The sequence below is a fragment of the Bacillus rossius genome, chromosome 6, assembly GCF_032445375.1.
Source record: "Bacillus rossius redtenbacheri isolate Brsri chromosome 6, Brsri_v3, whole genome shotgun sequence".
In the NCBI taxonomy this organism is placed as follows: Eukaryota; Metazoa; Arthropoda; class Insecta; order Phasmatodea; family Bacillidae; genus Bacillus; species Bacillus rossius.
This window is the reverse complement of record NC_086334.1, coordinates 78,210,643-78,224,363: the sequence shown is the minus strand read 5'-3', so window position 1 is coordinate 78,224,363 and position 13,721 is coordinate 78,210,643. Positions and strand designations below refer to the sequence as shown.

The 13,721-nt window shown below is 34.6% G+C and overlaps 2 protein-coding genes across 5 annotated transcripts in view; one reads left to right on the top strand and one right to left on the bottom strand.

The window, feature by feature from the left end:
* The first annotated feature begins 3,569 nt into the window (after positions 1–3,569).
* LOC134533327 (Y+L amino acid transporter 2) overlaps positions 3,570–13,721 on the top strand; it is a 125,819-nt gene continuing 115,667 nt past the window's right edge. Inside the window, exon 1 of one of the 4 annotated variants that reach the window (XM_063370836.1) lies at positions 3,570–3,912. The gene's annotated coding sequence lies outside the window, so the exon portion shown is untranslated. Of the gene's footprint in view, positions 3,913–5,017; positions 5,400–13,721 lie in introns of those variants that run through there. The other 3 variants (XM_063370838.1, XM_063370835.1, XM_063370837.1) reach the window with 3 other exon arrangements.
* On the bottom strand, positions 6,398–9,309 carry LOC134533326 (uncharacterized). Its single transcript, XM_063370834.1, has 2 exons — positions 9,049–9,309; positions 6,398–8,947 (listed from the first exon to the last, which is right to left on the bottom strand). The coding sequence occupies exons 1-2, from the start codon at positions 9,116–9,118 to the stop codon at positions 6,639–6,641; spliced, it is 2,379 nt and encodes a 792-aa protein (XP_063226904.1). The 5' UTR covers positions 9,119–9,309; the 3' UTR covers positions 6,398–6,638.

Below are 13,721 nucleotides of genomic sequence, written 5' to 3'. Positions count from 1 at the left end.
TGTTTTTTCTTCTTTGTCCAGATGTACTGGGTGCATCAGTCATCATCAGATTGCTAACAGCAGCAGTGTCATTCAAATCAGCTGATCCAATGCTCTTGCCTGGTAAAACATTCAACATCTTTCATCGCTTGATAGTTCTCTTTGATGTTGTTTCTTCTCTTTTCGTCTGAAGATGTTGAATGGAGGTGTCTCCGATGATGTCACTTATGCCTGTTAAATCATTCTGCAGGATTGCAGATGGTAGCTTCCTGAGAACTTGAGATTTGTCAAGGGGGTGTATGCCTGTTTTCTGGAAACCAACCCGCAAATTTTGTGCTGTTCCAGTTTCAAGGGCAGCCATCAACTTCTTTAGGAGCATCGGAAATTGATCCTTTGGAATGGATGTGCACCGACTTCCTGCAACACTCTCCTTCCACTCAGAAAGAACTTTCCGCCAGTGGCTCTTCATCGGCCGAAAGAATGCCACATCTAATGGCTAAAGTATATGTGTGGAGTTTGGGGGAAGTGCAATAAACTTGATGTTGTTTGCCTCACATAATCGCAGAACTTACAAATTGATATGTGAACTCAAGTTGTCCCCAATAACCGCTTTAGTGCCTTCTTGTTTAAGGATTGGCAGCATCAATGATATAAACCAGTCCTCAAAAGACTGTTGGTCGAACCATCCCGACTTTGTTCTGTTGTATCGTGCACCATGTAGACAATTTTCTGTCCACGTCGTCCACAACTTATCAGCTTTATTATTGATGTACAGAGGCGCCACCACCTACTGCATTACCACACACCATAATAAAAAGAAGTGCAGGCTTTCGAGGCATTTCTTATTTGCTCTGGGTATTTAGTTCCTCGTCGCGTTATCACTTTGGTGCTGCCTGGATCATCGACTAAGTTTGTTACGTCGAAGTTCCATATGTTCTGTGGAGGAATGCCATCCAATTCACATTCAAGATTTTCAAAGAACATGTTGATCACCTCTTCGTCATTAGCAGCTCTTGCATAGCTTATATTTTTTGAGGTTCGTTGTGACAGGACAGCACAGTGCCGTTTCATGAATGCATCCCCCCAGTACCGTCCTGGAAGAATGTTCGTAAAGCATTTTACTCGTCTTCCTGTCCTATCTAGGGATGATTTCACAACACATCTGAGGTCGAAAGTTGTGACTGGAAATACGTACATCGACATGGCGATTGTATGTCCAACAAACATATGTTCCTCTTCCTGTGTGAATACAGGTTGTCCACCTGGCATGTTTGTAGCCAGCCCCTTTGTTCTCAGCCACAAAGTGTTTTTGGGAATTTTGTATCTGAAAAGAAGCATCGTAATGTTGGGGATTAAAATTTAGAACAATTAACAATCTGGCCTCACCTTGAGAGTGATTAATCATAAATGCATACCTACCTTTGTGAAGCTTATCTCAGTGACAGTTTTTTTTTCTTTTAACTAAATTCACAGCCTCTTCCAGGTGTTCATTGGTGTAGTTTCTATAGGGTCGAGCACCCAGTTTCCTTTTATACGACCTCGGCATTCGTACCAGCACCCTGTAACAACAAACACCTGTGGTTAATTATGATTAATGGTAGGTAACAACTAAGAGGGACTGAAGGAAATATTCCAAAAGCCTTACAAAGGCCTTGTAGAGTGTTTACTTTTAAGAGATAAATCCTGTAACAAATAAGATATAAATAATGAAACAAATACCTATTTCATTTACCAGTTTAATATTTCATTAGGACATCTTAATTCCTCGGGAATGGATTTTATTTATTAAATGTAATATTTCAATACCTAATTGTTATAGGTAGTACTAGATACAGGGCTGTGTGTGGTGGTTATCTATAAATTGCAATCATATCTTTGAAATGAGTCATTTTAGTTTTTTAAAAATTTTAATGATCAAAATGTTAAGTTATTCAATATTCATAAGGAATAATAATATTTAAATAGCAACATTTGTGTTAATTTTAATCCTACATATTTAAATAGGCTAGGACAAATATAATAGCATTATCAATAACAATTTCCGTGGGGTGACTTTGGGACAGGCAGATGGTGTCACAAATAACCCCCACAAACATACATTTTGTAAAAATTCCTTCTAATTCAAAAATAATCATACAGATCTTAATCTCTTTACATGAAATCACTCACAAGACATTAATTTTCAACAAATAATACCTACCTGTTGAATGCTCCGCGTAAGTGATTCGGTCTACACAGATGAAATTATTCAGCATACGAACCAGCAGCAGTCATACAACTATTCACTTTGAAATGGCTCACATTCCAATGCTAGCTGGTAGAGGTTCGCGGATCATCTACTAGATAGCATTACATGTGTCACTATCTGACACGCCCGGACTCGATCTACCAGCGTAAATAATCGATCTGCGAGACCTCGAAAACAATTTTGTCACAAAGTAACCCCACTAATCACAATTACGGTATTTATAATGATAGAAAAAGAATAACCCGCAGCTTTCAGTTCATCACAAAACCGATCATATGCTTCTTTTGATTCAAGAACACCAGATACCGTTTTATCTTCATTTACTGAATAATACTTTAAATTACTTCTTGCTAATTTTAAGAATGACATATTATAAGTTAAACCCGCGCATTTGGAGAATAAATGCCCGCGATTTTTTTTTTCCCCCAAATATATATATATTTTTTCCTAACCTAACTAAAACTAAGTGTATTTTGGAGGGGTCCGGGTTAGGGAGGGACCTAGGTGCGTCTCAGGCCGAAGCCTATACGCCTAGTCATGCTGGGATTAGCCATGCAGGGAGAGGGTCGCATGCATCATGTGCTAGGAGGGGATTGGCCAGCCATGGCAGCGATTGGTGCCATGACTAACTCCCCTCACTCTTAAATCTAGACTATAACTAGAGATAGGGTGGGCCCAGGTAAAACCTGCATAGACACAGGGAAAACCCTGGGCACATTCATGCGGGATGCAAATTGGCATGCATTACGTGTAGGAATTTACAGGAGACAGAGGATGGTCTGGATGAAGTGTTGGACAGAGTAGAAAAGAGTCTACCATGCGGGGGTTGGGTACTTGGACTCGTGGTCCTCTTTGCTAATTGTCCAGTACTGGATTTAGTGACCAGGGACGCAAGCGCTCCTGGTGGTGAGTGGTTGCACTGACCACTCACTCCGCCGCCAGTCAGCACCTAAAAAACTAATAAACTAAGACAGAAAACAGATAAATGATTTACAAACTAGGCATTTCGTTACGAAATATTTCCCCAAATAAATACACCTGTTGTGGTACGGAAAAAAAAAGCGAGCATAAACTTCGGGGAACTTCGGGTGTGGCTCTCTCGTCTGTGAAAAGAAGGCTTCCCGGCTTCCCCTGCCGGTGAGAGTGTAAACTGGGAAGCCTATCATGTGTTGTGTTAGTGTAGGGGGGGGACACTTCATAGGGCAAGGCAATCACATTTTTCCAGTTGCTATAGAGTTTTATCCAACATCTGAGCACGAAAATTATAATCAAAATACCACGTTGATTAAATAAATATTACATTTGTTTTAACATTTTATCAAATTTATGGCATAAATTGGTATTGTTGAAATGAAAATAATATATTTACTTAAAAGAAAATAAACAAATTTTCGTTGGCATGTTGAACCACTTGTTTAACCAACAACACCATAATTAATGGCGTCGGCGTTGAATTAAGTAATATTAGGTTCAATAAAAAACTTTCTAAGGAAATTTTGTTTCAATCATGTTGAAATAGTAATCTCGTTAAATAATATCAATGATTTCATGAACTACTTTATAAATCACTGTTGACTGTTATGAAACATGCCTGATTCGGCTACGTGTTGTGTTAACTACTGGTACAACAAGAGAAGAGATAATAATAATTAATTTTACTTTAAGTTTCCGCTTGACGAAACTAGGTATGTGTAAATTATTAAAACGATACAAAATAAAAGTTTTGTGTAATTAAAATAGTGATGAGTATTTTGTTTTCATGCCCTACAGAATTTCCTCTTTTTAGGCTGTGTGTAGTCGCACGTTGAGGACAAGCACACAATACATTAATACCTAGGTACTGTTCTAAATGTCAATGAGTCTCAAATTCTGCTCAAACTTGCTACTTATATACTTTAATTAGTCTAAATGTTTTGTATGAATTTTATTTTTTGGTCGAGAGGGAGGTGTGGGTAAAAATTTTGTATTGCGTATCCAAGTTTATCCCTTGTTACTAATGGCATTATCCTGTGGTAATGATTCTTGCTGTTTTAACATTAATTAAAACAGCAAGCATCATGTGCCACCGGATAAATCATACATGATCATGCCAACAGTATCAAGGGATAAACTTGGATACGTGATACGGAACAATTACCGAGGTGAGGGTTGCGATAAAATGAAGTGTCTTTAAATTTTTATGTTGAAATTAAGGTTTTTTTTTTCCGTAACAATTGCTATACACCTGTCTTCAAGAAGTGAAGATACGAGAATGATTTGTACTTTCACCTAATCCATAAAGAATTGATGCCATTGGTAACAGCTTCATTTCAGTTTTTGTGGGAAAATTGTACAACTTAGGCAGTTAAATTTGCCAGAAATACACATTGCCTGTGTTAATGATTAAATACTTCTGCACGTTTTTTTATGCATTAGTTTTGTTTGCGATTTGTAATGCAATTCGGTAGGTACCTACGAAAATCCTAACCTTAACTTCAATCAACGTGATTCTACTAGAACAGAAATTGTTTCTTGGACATTAAAAAATGCAGCAATTTAATATAATCCAAAAATATGTTACATGTTATGCATTTTAACAAATGTTATGAAACGTAAACAAAACATTTTTAACCGAAATGAGGTTAAGGCAAACACTGTCCCGAAGGTAAGAAATTTACTTATTGTTTTAAAAATATTGCTCTCCTAAATCATTTTATGTTACGTTTACCGATATTTAGTTAAATGATTTGCTTATAAGGAAAAAAAATTAAAATACATATTTTTATAAATATTAATGCATGCACGAAAAAAGTCACAAGCTCGCCAACATTCAGTTGAAGCTACAAATTTCCCTACTATTCAAATTAGTGTTTTAAGCATATTAACTGCAAATTGTACTTTCTACGAACAATGTTGTATTTAAATTAAAATTTACTTATAATTTGAAACGTAAGTCTTACTCCAGAAGGTATTTTATCTCGGTTTTAAGCCATTGCAACTTCATTTTAATGTTTGTCAAGTTTGCGTTTTTGTATAGCAACTAGAGCATTTCTGAATAAAAAAAACGTAGAACTGCAATAGCATTGAGTGTCCACTCTGTACTAGTACTTTATTTACTCTATGGTTGAACCACGTGTGTAGTAGTAAGGTATTCAGTAGCGCGTGTTTGTTGCCATTTTATGCTTTAAAGGATGTAAGTGTGCTGTTTTATATATTTTACTAACTTAGTTCTTTGCTGAATCTTTTCAAAGGCAGAACAGTTTTTGTGGTATTGTGCTTGATACGATTTTAGGTTATGGGATGAAATGATACGATGATGCAATAAGCGTGTAATGTTAAACGATTGAGTACGTGCACCAGCATTTGGTATTGTGGAAAATTACAGTACCTTATTTATAATAAATTCTGGAAATTGCAGTTTTGACTTCTACGAAGCCGGTTAACGAATTAAATAAACAGTTGTGTTTGTCTTAAATAAATTTGTACATTTGTACCAGACTCCAGTTTTGTTGTTGGGATGATGAATGCCACTAGAAAATGAGTACGGGATAAAATCGTTTGAATATTAAACAATTGCGTGTTGTATTGGGTAGATTTTTAGATTGACTTCTTTTCCGAGAAAAAAAAGTCCACCAGTGTGTTTATGAGCACTGCACACTGCAGACGTTCCTGTATTGCCCTCGATAACACGTTTTGAAGTCTTACAGGAGTCTGAGAAACTTGCCATTGGTGGGCCATTAAGGCGGTGGCGAACTGAGGATAAGTTAAATTCGAATCTGAAAAATTATCGGATCGTACCATAATTGGACCATATTAAGCAGAAAGGAACCAAGCCACATAAAACCCATTTCGAGAAAAATGGAGTGAAAGTTAACAGTAAGCTGTAAATCAAGGAAATTTCATAAATATTTCATTTTTGTGCATATAATTACATACATTTATTATTTTTTTTACAAACTAAAATCATTTTGGTACATTAAATAATTATTTAGTTATTGTCAAATATTGTGGGTTGGTTCCTTTCTGCTTTAATTCAATAAAAACCTACATTTGTAAAGCAGAAAGTTACCAAGTTGTTGGTTCCTTTCTCTGAATTATTTACTAGCCAAGGAAGTGCACAATCGCAGCCGAACAGAACATAATACTCATTAATAAAATATAAGAAAATAATTGAAAAATCACTACAGAGAATAGTTTGTGAATTAAACATTAGTTAAAACACTAAATCTCTCATCATCATGTAAATACAGAAATTTTTCTACTCTATATCAGATTTACATTCGTTTCTAAATACTAAAGTAAACACACACATTAATAATTTTTAAAATTCTATAATCAATTAGTTTCTTGTGTTTTTAAATTCAAATTTTTACAAAATCGCACATAATGCAGTTCCGTAATCACGGTTTTATTTAGTTTTTAATCACACATTTTATTCTGTTTCGAAATCCAAAGGTGCGCAGAAACCATCTATATCGTCTTCCACAGACCTACTTCCAGTTAATGAACGATAAAACTCTTTGGCATCATTTGGGATTAGAGACATTATTGATTTTAAGTCCTTAAGCTTTGGAGCAGCAATATCTTTACCACCAACCCACATAGGTACAAGACAACTCCTGTAACTAAACTGTTGAACTTGTCTTCCTTTCGTTGGTTTCTTCTCGAGATCAACTACAGAATACGAAGACTGGAAATCAGTTCGAGTAAATATTTTTAGAGGCTCTTCCTTCATTATTTTTATTTCTCTGATGTTTAGCCAGTTAATTTTCTCTTTCTCTTGGGTAACTTTGCGATTGACAACCATTGTTTCCAATTTTTCTGTACCAAAGAAATCACGAGACTGCATTTTGACTTCTATATATTCAGCAGGCAGATACAATCTTTGGACGTGCTTCAGAGCACATTCAATGTCACTGAAGTCTGCATCATTAGGCAAAAAACTGTGGCCAGAAAGTAAAAACTTCAGAGTAACACTTTGTAATGAGGGATGGTCCTCCAAACAGGCTTTCAACATTAATACAATCTTTATGTTTCGGTTTTGTCCGCCAGCAGAATCATTCCATAAAACTAGATGTTTTATATTGTTTCCAACATGATTCTGTATATGTTTTATGAGACAAGATCCTATTTCTTGTGCTCCCCTTCCAGCTTGGTTTTCAACCCACACATAGCAGTATCCAGTTCCTGTCTTACACGAATGAACACCAGCATTATAAACCCATAACTGTCTTTTATAGAATATATTATTTGCTGGTATTCTTGGAAGTGGTAAAGTTTTCTCTAAGTCAAATGTTAAGCATTCAGAAGAAATGTCTTGTTGTGCTTCTTCTGTGTCCTTTCTTAACTGAAGGTGTGCATTCATCCAAATATCTTTGTGGTTGTTGTGAGCATCTTGAATTTCTTTTTTCTCCTTCCCAGTTACAGTGCTTGATCTGGCAGCAAATGCATCACATGTCTTGCAAGTATCTTTTTTCAAACTCTTAAATTTCAAGTCAAACTTCGTTAAGAATATTCTTCTATATGTGGAGAAGCTGACTGCATCTATTTCTTTAATAATTTCTTTTTTCTTATATTCATTAGCTTCATTCCATTCTATAACTTTCTCTTCATCTCCTCCCTCATTCACCCATTGCTCAGTTTTTTCTTGCAAGTAAAGATCGTACATTTTTTGTAATGTCATCTCTGGTGGAAGAAACTCAGCATCAGTATTTGCTCTTCTATAATGGGATTTGTATCGAGGTATTTTGTTTATCTGAGCCATAACCTCTTCCATTTTTTTATCACTGACTTTGTTTAAACCACCTTGTTTTTTTCCTCGCTTGTCCAGCAAGTCATCTGATCTTAGTTTGCATAATGCAGTGTTCACCCTTTTGCTGGAGATTTGAAATGTTTCTGTGAATGTTTCTCGGCACACAGGTATAGTTCTGATAGTATACACTCTTGAGAAATTTCTTTTGGATGTACTGCTTGTATATTGACGTTTCTTCCCAACTTCTTTTACACAAGCGCCAATGTACATGTTTTGTGAATTATAATCTCCCAGTTTCCAAAACTTGTTGAACTCTTCATTCCTGGTGGCTGTACTTACAAGGCTGTGACATTTCCGGATACATTTACATTCAAAATCTCTGAAAAGTTTTCTTTGTACAAGTTGTCCCTTGTAGTTATAAAAATCTTCATTGCTGTTTCTCTTTTGTTTGGCTATTTTTTTGGTTTGATTTTCATTTTTTCTTTTTCTTCCACTTCTTTTCTTCTGTGATACATTTCCATCCGTATCACCATCTATCACGTCTGTGTTGTTTTGGTTGGTCAGTTCATTATCAACCGTTTCTTCATGGACGATCGGCCAGTCAGGGTCATCGGGACATTCAAGAGAAAGATTACTATTGGTGTTTTCTCTGTTGCCAATATATGATGCTTTATCATATTCTATTTCTGAAATGTTAGGCCTATCTGAGGTGTTTGCTAATACAGAATAGTCAAATGAATCATTGTTGCACGGGGTTTCGCATATTGAGATGGGTTCTTGGTACAGCACAATAGGAACATCAGGTATTTCAGGTAGAATCTCTGTGGAAAAATCTATTGTATGTCTTTGAAGTTCTGATACTGGTAATATCATTTCCACTGCAGAGGGTTGGTCTTCATTTCCCAATATTGATGAAAGGTGATCCCTTTGTAGAACATCTGGAAGATGGTCACTCCAAGATGCGGCTAGCCATTCGTTATTCTGTTTATCTGAAACATTTATGGAAAATGTTAACATGAAACAAATGTAAGGAAATTTTCAAGGTTGATTGTAGTGTGTGTGTAAATAAACCAAAATATTGTATTCTTACCTTCACTAACAGAATTTAATAATGGTGTTGGGCAAATGTCTACAGCATCTGTTTCTGTTCCTTGAGGCATGTCTGAGGCTGGAGTTGCTACCAGGTCTGTTGGTTTTGGTGTTATGTCAATATTAGGCAGTAGGTCTGCTGTGATTTCAAAATCAGCTGGTTTTTCAGTTCTATCATTTAAAAGACCTTGGTTTCGTCTGTAAATATCAGATGGTTTTAACACAGCAGGAAGAATTTTCTCTGGAACATCCAATTTTTCTGCTGAAAACGAAACAATGAACAGGCAGTATTTCTAATATTGTTACCTAACAATGCAAAAAAAATACATTTATATTTCTTTTGAACAATTTAACATGTCAAAAATGGTACAGCCATTAGGATTAAATTAATTCCCATTATGTTTTAACTTATTCTAATGACTAATATTACCTCTATACTTACTGCAATATTGTTAGCATTTAAATGTTTAATTTTTTATTAAATTATTTTAATATGTCATGCATAAAACAATTACAGCTGTTTTATACTACAACAAACAGTACCTTAACATAATATGAGCATTTTCTAGAAAGTTATAATGTCGATATAGATGTAAATGGTATAACTTTTTAGAACCTTACCTTCAATTAATTTCTTGGCCAATTCTGTCATTATTTTTCCTCTTGACATCATTAATGTAGCACACTGAAGTAATTATAATAATATATTGGTGCATAAAATAATACTGTAACCATAACTAAGTATAAACACTATTCACACAAAGGAACAAACTTCACTTGGTGCAAACATCTGAACACAGGTAGTACCAACATTTATTCAACAAAAAAGAACCAACTAATCCTGATTCTTTTTGCTGCAACATATAAAGAAATTTTTTGCATTAAGTTAAACAGAACCAAACATGGTTCCATTCAGCTGAATGTTGTAAGAGCAGATACATTTCAGTATAATATTCAAGGTAGAATAAAAATTTTATCAAGCCACTTATGGGTTGGTTCTTTTTAATAAAATGTGTAATGTGATGTTCTGCATCCAAGGAATGTTTTAACCTAAAAATGTCAATTTTGAGGGTTGGTTCCTTTCTGCTTAATGCTGTCCAATTATCGTACATACCTTAAAATCCCAGAAATTCCTTCGTGCAACAACAGCATAAGTCAATTCCTTAAATTAATGCATATAAAGCAGGAAAAAAAAATTATATATGAATGTTAAATAACTTATAAGTACGTGTTAATAAAATCGTTTGAAAGACTGTATATAAAATTAAAAAAAAAATATAAAAGTTTATTTAAGATAAATAATTTTCCATCCTGAGATTCGAATTTGGAACAAGCATAATTTTGACATTAAAAATTAAACTAGACAATGGTGTAACATTCGGCTTGGTGCAGATGTTTAAGGAGACCCTTGGGTACACCACACAATCTTCAGAACTGGGGGATATGGCACCTTTTTTTTTACCAATGCAGCAGTATTCTGCTTGGTATAAAAGATTAACCATTACGTCCTTAATGTCACACATGTCATTACCGGGTGACATTACTCCAGATTTTAATAGAAGAAGATTATCTGAACACATAACTTATGTATAATTAAAGGAAAAATATTAAGATTAGATTTTTTTTTTAAAAATTTGATTTAGAACGTAGCAATATTCTGCTTGGTACAAAAGATTAAACATAATGTCCTTAATGTCACACATAGGGTAGGTGGGGGCAATTGTCCGCGATTTTTGGTTTTAAATATTTGTGGACAGCAGTTATATGATTTTACTAGGTTTCTGGTATAGAATTAAAAGATTAGGATGTAACTAACCATTGTATAACAATTCCAGCCAAATATAGTTATTATTTTGGGAAATATTAATTTTTATTCGAACAAATGATTGTGCGGAGTTGCCCCAATAGTGGAAAACGGGAGGTAAAAATACGAATTCTATTAAAACTCATCATAAAAACTTTATTTTAGTAGTTATAAAAGTCACTAGAAAGAATAGAAACTGTGAAAGGCTTATTTTTTTAATATCTAACTACCATCTCTGAACATAACATTATTGTGATGAAACAATCGGCTAATATTACAAGAACTTAAACTTATTGAAAATCACCTACGTCAAAAAGTGTAGGTAGTTTACTTAACACAGGGTTGCCACTGGTCCCTAAAAGTCCCTAAAAGTCCCTATTTTTCCGTAGGTCCCTTAAAAGTCCCTATTTTTTAATAGGTCCCTAAAGTCCCTTTTTTAATTTTGAAATGGATTCATTGGAAAATTAGCATATTTATTTAATTTTTTATGAATGTGTCATGAACAGTGGCCATCAACACGCTTCCACACATCCATAAAGTTTTGCATCTGTCGAGCTACATTTTCCTGCATCTTACTACATGTAAGTTTTACAGTATTGATATTGTTTTATTATTCTTTCAATGTTTTTATTAAAAAATATTGTGTGAACAAATTAAAATTTTATGGGGGAGATAACATTCTTAAGCCCCAATGAAGATTAACTGAGGGGCACACATGCTCCAACTTGGTATAACACAAGTTGTTTGTAGCATTTTATTTCAGGTACCTTCTATATAGCTTATAATCTAGTTGCAGAACATATAATGACAAAGTCGTCATTACTTAAACCAATACTGAAATGTTTTCAGTGTCTTCAGCCTAACAAGAGAGTGTTAGACCAGAGTTCACTTGATATTGTTACCATCAGCAAAACTCTTCCATTGAACATAAATACAAACCTGCTTTTTGATGAGTGGAAGTTATTGCAGTCAGAACCAGATCAAGACATAATTGACAAGTGTGAAGTAAGAATTGACAAATACTGGTATCATTTCATGACATTAAAAAATGCTTTAGGGTCTCCAAAGTATCCAACAGTTTCAACTGTAGTCAAGCTCCATTGGCAGTATCACATGGAAATTCAGATGTAGAGAGAGGGTTTTCAACTTCAGTGAGAATTTTAACAGAAGACAGGTCTTTGTTGTCAGAACGCACTCTCAATGCTGTGTTAATTGTAAAGTCAGCCTTAAAAATATATGACAACAAGCCACATTTGGTATCTGTGACAAGAGAGCTCCTGAATCTTGCAAGGTGTGCTCATCAGAAATGTTGTGCTTATTTAGAGGAGCAGAAAGCAAAAAAGGATTGGAAGCAAAAAAACTGGAAGAACAGAGGAAAAAGGTTGAAGAAAAGCAGCATACTATAATGTTGGAGAAAAAAAAGATGTCTATTTTCCAAGCTGAAGAGAAGTTGAAAGATTTGAGAAAAAAGAGAAAAAAATGAAAACTGCTGAAAGGTTATTTTCAGAAGCTAATAAAAGACTTAAAGAGGCACTTAAGTCAAATGATATTGCTGCTTTAAAAGAAGAAGCAAGTCTTGCACAGGCAATGATTGAAGGGGTTATGAAAGTCGAGAATAAAAGTTATGGTGGAAAGGGATATGAGCAAAATATATAATGTTTTTTCCCCTAAATTAATTTATAATCAAAAACAGCATTTATTAGCATTACTTGTTAGTATTTTTTGACAAAATGTTTCTTAAATATTTTCTAACACTGAAGATTGCAAGACTTTAAAAGAAAAATAAGAAATTGAAATTTCTTACCGCAAAACTTCAAGGTAAATTCAACTATAAAGTATAATATTATGGAATGACATACACACATTGTATTTTTGCTCATTGGGGAGAAGGGTGACCATTCTTTTAACGACGGTATTGAACACATTATCTATTGTGGTTTTGGTTGTAGCAGAACAGGGACTCAAGTTTTATATACTGGATTACTTGGTATGCTGAGTTAATACTGTGTTATTTGTTGTACTCGACCATAAAATTGTATGAAAAATTCTAGAAATATTAAGGTTTCCGCAAAATTTCAGTCCCTAAAAAGACCCTAAAAGGTCCCTTTTCTTATTCTGTCAGTCCCTAAAACACCCTATTTTTGGAGGTCCAGCTGGATGGCAACCCTGTTAACATAAAAAATAATAAAATTAAACTACCTTCCAACTTAAAGACTAGGAATCTATTGATTTCTCGACTAGTAAACAGTCAAATCGTCTGGGAAAGTTAACATTTTATGAAATCTAGCACTGTGGCTCTCATTTGGTTTTGACAGTTTCAGGATGATATCTTTTTTGTCAACGAACGCTTCTTCTGGAGTTTCTGAGAATTTGTAGGTATTAGGATACCGCTTGAAAAACATACATTCGTATCCTCCGTGGCTATGAGAAAGGATTTTAGCCACATAAAGTTGGAAAGAGTCCTTAGTTTTTCCATGAACTATAAACTATAGCATAGTCATTCGATGATAGCGAACCAGAGTTCTTGTTCTCTTCAAAGTTTTCTGTTTCATCTTCATCAACCTCACTTCCAGAAAACAGAGACCTCACATCAAGGTCAGTGTCAGTGTTATGAAGAGACATTTCACCTTCAGATTCTGAAGTGCTTGAGAACTCAGTGTCAGTCTTTTTATTTTTTGTTTTTTTATACCTTTTTTCAGGAGGAAAGAGCTGTCTACCCTGCTTCCTTGACATCAAACGTTTCTCCTTTTCAGTTGCTTCTTTTTTCTTTGCATTCAATTCTTTTTCCATGTTTTCTTTATGAGGAGTTGACGTCAGCAACACAGATTTTAACCCTTTTCTTGACCGTTTCCTTCTTATAAGTATTTTCG

What these genes read in the sequence shown, in the direction of transcription:
- LOC134533326 (XM_063370834.1), bottom strand. Translation starts at nt 9,118, where the DNA reads ATGCCTCAAGGAACAGAAACAGATGCTGTAGACATTTGCCCAACACCA. An exon ending in ATTAAATTCTGTTAGTGAAG is followed by an intron (nt 8,948 to 9,048) that starts GTAAGAATACAA and finishes TAAATGTTTCAG; the next exon opens with ATAAACAGAATAACGAATGG.